The 6,174-nt window shown below is 33.7% G+C and overlaps 1 protein-coding gene across 1 annotated transcript; it reads left to right on the top strand.

Moving 5' to 3' along the window:
- Positions 1–790: 790 nt before the first annotated feature.
- Positions 791–5,103, top strand: LOC129903883 (uncharacterized). The gene is given in 7 exon segments (XM_055979394.1): positions 791–914; positions 917–975; positions 1,097–1,182; positions 1,271–1,421; positions 3,797–3,922; positions 4,057–4,260; positions 4,805–5,103. Coding segments are annotated over 7 exon segments (804 nt in total). The 5' UTR covers positions 791–877; the 3' UTR covers positions 4,946–5,103.
- The last annotated feature ends 1,071 nt before the right edge of the window (positions 5,104–6,174 follow it).

Raw genomic sequence — 6,174 nt, forward strand, 5'->3', positions numbered from 1 at the left:
CAGGGTCCGGGGAAGGGCCCGACCACAAGTAGAATAAAAATTTAAATTATTTTTTACAATCAAAAATCTTTATATTGTAAATAATTTAATAAGAAAAAAATATTAAACGCCAAAGTTTTATTGTTAATTACATAATTATTTTCACTCATATAGATTTTGATAAGTGGTAGGGGAAGGGAGGAGGGGGAGGTATTCACAATCTAATATCTTTAGATTTTGATAATATAATTAAAAAATATAAAAAATAAATGTCTTTACTTTTTATGATTATATGAATATTTTTTCATATAAATTGGATTAGAGGTCGGGTTATTAGAGTCATGAGATGATGGAGGGGTCGTGGGAGTGGAAGTGTGGGGAGAGTAGAATAATTTTTTTTTAAAAATAAAATAAAATTGAGGGTTGGGGGTTGGGGGTAAGGTGTAGGGTGAGTGTAGACATTTTTTTTCTGTATTTTATTGAGAAATACAATGATAGTTGGACTTCTTTTAAGGTTATATATTAACATGTTCAAACGTGATATTTTAATATGATATGATCAAAAATATTTGTTTAATATTATCCGTGCATTGTGCGGGTACGTATGCTAGTTAAATATATTATAATTTAATACAATCTGCTGAGATTTATAATTAAATATTTATTAGTATTAATTATAAAATAATACATTTAAAGTTGTAATATACATTCTTAAATTAATTTGTCGGACGATATTTTCTACCATAGAGAGGCCCAAAGAAAATCTGGAATATTTAGATGAAGCCCAAATAATTTTATAATCTTTCTTTCCTAGTTTCCTACTATTATATCCAGCAAAATAGATTCATAAGAGTGACAATTTTTTTTCCGTGAATCTAATCGAAAGCAGTATGGTTCAATGGAATTGAAGCTATGTCAATCCTCTCTTCCATTTCCCTTAAATACTCTTCATTTAGAGCTAACTCCATATACAAGCACTTCAGTTTACTTCCTAAGGTTCTCTTCAACATTTTTTCTCTTTATTTCTGAAACTTTTCTTTCTTTTTCTTTGATGTTCTTTTTTTTGAGTCAGTAAAGTGAAGATATGTTTGAGTACTGGCTAAATTCGTTGTTGCAGAGGTGTAGATATCATATTCAGGAGCTTTTCTCAAATAGTCAATACTTGAACATTTCCAAGCAATTGTTGGTTCATGTGGTGAAAGAGTGTTTCCTACACGAATTCATAGTTATGGATCTATGAATGTTTCTTAGATTTGAATATTTGATTTATTTTTTTGATGATTGGTAATAGGAGGGATGAAACTTTGGCTTCACTTTCAAAGTTATATGGGTTGCCTATTTATGATATTGGCGCTGCTAATAAGGAAATTATTGATGTTGACCTTGTCTTTGAGGGGCAACATGCCAATATCCCTTCCTATGTTACAGCTTATTTACAAACGGTACATTTGGTTTCATCTTAACAGTTAGTATACCATTCATCTAACATGCCGTTTTGTTGAATTGCGGGACCATAAAAGCTTCACCTGTGGATGCCATTCTTTTTCAAGGATCTAACAAATGAAAATATTTTGTCTGTGATCATCAAATTTGCTCTTTTGCTTTAATGTTTTCATTGCCTGTGCAGCTCGGTGCTAAATGAATTGGCTTGTGTTTTTGTATCTGTTGGTGCTCTACTTTGTTCTTGTCTAATAATGATGTTCTGTTATTGATAATGAAATTGATGTGCTTGCTTTATGAAAGTTAATATATGTGACAATAGACCACATAGACTAAATGAAAAAATGACGCAAGGAGGTCTTTCTATTCACCAAGCCAAAGTAAAAGCCTAAACACAATTATAACAAGGTCAATATGGCATATTTTCAGGAAAAGGCTGTATCTTGATTTGATGTCAGCTAAGAAGCTAATAGGATGTAGTTTCTATGATAACTATTATTATACTAAAGTTGTAAAATGGAAGACCAAGCAGAAAATTCTGTAGTCCTTTGGTGTTTGTTTATTTAATAAAATCCATAAATACTTCTGCCTCCAAAATGCTACTACAGGAAATTGTCATTTCTTTAAGGCTCTCATCAATAGGATATCTCGTCATTCTGGAAGGTCAGAATAAGGTCTGTTGGCAAAGTTCCTTTTATGTGACTTCCTGATGGATTTTATAAGATATGTTCTCATTGGTAGCTAACTGTGAAATAGGATTAAAATGTTTGTAATGAAGAATTTTCCCAGACTATCCTTCAGATTCTGTCATCTAATCTACTCTTTGAGCTATTATCTATTCTTGCCATATAAGCTTCATGCCAGAAAAAGGGAAGCCATTGATTCAGTATCCTTCAGCTGCATTGTGGTGTTTCTTTCAGCTGCAACTCTGAAGTTTGAACTCATTATGCCATGTGAATGCAACTCAAAAACCACTTTATTTTCACTTAATCTCTTCTGCCCTGCATGATCAAAATCAACTCATCAGACATTTGTTTTTTTTAATCAACTCAGCCAGACATTTTGGTAAAATAAACTTTCATCTCCACTTGGACTTTGGGATTATGTTATATTAGTGTCAGTGTTTCCTTTAGTTATGTTAAGCTCATCCAGCTAACAAGTATATTCTTAAATGACAACAACAACAACAACATACCCGGTGAAATCCCACAAGTAGGGTCTGGGGAGGGTAAGATGTACGCAGACCTTACCACTACCTCATGGAGATAGAGAGACTGTTTCCGAAAGACCCGTGGCTCAAAAGTCACAATCCCAAGTAAGAAAGAAAACAAATAATATATATAGCATAGTGGCAAAAAAACAACTATGCAAATTTTACAAGATAAGAACAATAACAAGAGCAAAGTAATGTGACAATCAAAGGCAATAACAACACAACTATAAAGGCACGCCTAGACCTACGACTCCCTTAAATCGACACACAACAAAACACAATTCTATCCCAACTAGCCTTTTATCCTAATCCGCGACCTCCACTCATTTCTATCTAAGGTCATGTCTTAGGTGATATGGAGTAACGTCATATCTTGTCTAATCACTTCTCTCCAATACTTTTTCGGTCTACCTCTACCCCTCCGCATAACCCCCAACTCCAACTGTTCGCACCTCCTAACTGGCGTCAACACCCCTTCTCTGCACATGTCCAAATCATCTCAGTCTCGCTTCTCTCATCTTGTCTGCCACAGGTGCCACTCCCACCTTCTCCCGAATAACCTCATTCCTAATCTTATCACTCCTAGTGTGTCCACACATCCATCTCAGCATCCTCATCTCCGCAACATGCATCTTCTGAACCCGAGAGTTCTTTACTGCCAGCACTCCACTCCATATAACAACGCTGGTCTAACCACCATTTTGTAGAACTTACCTTTAAGTTTAGGTGGTACTTTCTTATCACATAGGACTCCAAAGGCAAACTTCCATTTCATCCATGTTGCCCCAATGCTGTGCGTAACATCATCCAAAAGATGATGTCTAGTTATCCATTCACACCTCAGGGATGGCAGTTCCAAAAGATGTTTTGAACTTTTACAGTATCCCAGCTAGTTTGTTTAGTTATCCATTCACACCTCTTGGATTGTGTGGATTGACCTACAAGATTGGGAAACTCTTCGAGATTGATATTTCCAGATTTATGTGATATGGCAGAGAAACGAATCATTATAGTAGCTGCAGTACAAGTAAAAGTTTTTCTTATTTGCTTCTAATTGGAACAGTTTATGTTTGCCCTCTTTTAGTTTGATTTTCCATGAAACTTTAATAACCTTGACTCTTTTTGTATCCCAAGTTATCGTATTGCTTATCTGCTTCTTGTCAGAATCAACGAGAGAAGATCAGATTACCTAAAATTGATGTGTCTGAAACAAACCGACGCTTCAAATTCTGTGGCAAAGACATCAACCACAAGATGTTATATGTGCTTTCATGCCGTCATTTACCATATGTAAGAACTTCCTTGAGAGATGTTGTATCCTTGTCTTGTTAGTTACATTAATTATGTGTACTGCAAACGATTAGTATGCAGACCTTTTGGAGTGTTGATAGATATCTCAACAGACTTGTCAATGTTATTATCAGGCTAAAACCAGTGGTTATTTTCTAGTTCTGGCTCCTCTGCTAGGCTTTTGCATCAAATGCATAATGGATGCCTTTAACCATAGAGTTGCTAGAAATAAATTGCAAGATGTTCGTCAGGCATCTGGAAGCATGAGATGGAAATTAGCTCTTCGCGATTTGAGCGATCCAGATGCATTATATTCTGATTCAAGACCTGAAATTGATGTAAGTATTCAGAGCAAGTAGCTAGCAAGAATTACTATTTTGTTTGTGATCTTCCTTCAATATTCTGCTCTTGTTTATGTTTCTTTTAATTGATTCCATAATTATCTTGATGGGGCTCAAATCCGTTCTGTAATTTTCACTGTAAGGCCTGTTAGGGAAAAGATACTTTGATGACATGTTCTTGGCAATTTGCCACCAAATTCTGGGAAAACTAACAACTAGGTAATCTTTGCAAGTGCACGGAGTAGATGTTTTTCCTGTAATGTTGGTGCATTCTTGCATCACGTAAGCCTATTTTGCCTAGAGAACTTGATGATTGTCAGGGAGCGTTTGGATGAAAACTTTATCATTTGATATTCAACAACACTAGTACCTTAATTTCTCAGCCTTCCTCTGTATCATATATAGAATTTAATGTGTGTTCGTCGTACTTTCCAATTTACATGGTGTTAAGAATGCATTGAACAATATTTGATTCTTGCTTTGATTCTGTTACTGTTACATAATCTGACTGCTTAGCTAACATATTGAAATTGTTGAATAGAATGTCACCGATGATAGAGAACATCTCCAATCTGAAGAGCTTTCACGTTCTTATGCAAAACTGGACCATGATTATCAGAAGTTCTTATCGGAATGTGGGATGAGTAAATGCAGCTACTGGCGTGGTGGTTCGGATGAATAAGAATTCTGGAGTATGTCTGTTGCTTTACGAATTACAATTCTCTCCATTTATTGATCAATGTATATAAAGCAGGTTAATGGTGAATGTATATAGTACAAAGCTCAATTTGTCAAATAGCATTGCCTAGATGAAATCATGGAAATATGTTTGATTTTCCACCGATTCCTCTCATCTGAAATTAAAATATCTTGAAAAATAATACCCATCAGTAGAATTGTATGAAGCCTTACTCTTTTAGCAAAAAAATACATGGGAAAAGAACACTTATACCCCCAAAAAGTAAAATTAAAATTCCTCATTAATTTCAGACCCAATTTTTTTTAAAATTCAAGCGTTGACGCCAGTGTCGATTTTTTTTTCCCTTTCGGATACCATCACAGTATATTACAAAATATGAACATACTCTTATAGTATCAAAGAGTAATGAATGATTGCTTCTTCCTCCTTAATCTCATTAAAGTATAATATACTCTGGTGGTATCAAAGTGTAATTGAACAGTGTTTTCATTGAGGTTTGCTACAGTCTTTCGATGAGATTACTCAACATCCAAGATACCATTACGGTATACCTACATATTGTCATAATATCATTGATATATGTTCAATTTTTCAATATTTTAATTTAAAAATAATTTTAAAAGGAGACATAATTTAGATACGTTTTTTAAATTTTTTTTGCAAAAAGAGAAAAAAGTTATAAAAACATAGTTTCTACTAATTTAGAATTTAATACTCTCTCTGTCCCATTTTAGTTGTCATGATAAGGTTTTGCACAACTTTTAAGAAAACATTAATTAAAAGAGTTATTTGACTAATATACCCCTTATTAAATTTTTAATATTTATCTATTTAGGTGCCAAAGTTGGAAAATAATAATAATTAATTCTCTCTTGATTATTTAAATTGATAATTACTTTGGGACAAGTATTTTTAATAAACATGGCAACTAATATGGGACGAATGAAGTAAATAAGATTGTGACTTTCATAATTTTCTTTTAATTGTTTCTTATTTATTTCTAAAAAAAGAGTCCGATCCTATATGATATCGATAGAGTATCAATATACCGACGTAGTATCATAGATGATTAAGCTCAGTTCTATATAATACTGATATGATGTGAATATACCGACGGAGGATCACACAAAATTAATTCGTAGTTGTGATGCTAACGTCATGCGCTGTAATGACCTTCTAGGTCATTTCAGATTTAATGCATTCATTTTGTC

Source organism: Solanum dulcamara, chromosome 9 (assembly GCF_947179165.1).
Source record: "Solanum dulcamara chromosome 9, daSolDulc1.2, whole genome shotgun sequence".
NCBI classification, from domain to species: domain Eukaryota; kingdom Viridiplantae; phylum Streptophyta; class Magnoliopsida; order Solanales; family Solanaceae; genus Solanum; species Solanum dulcamara.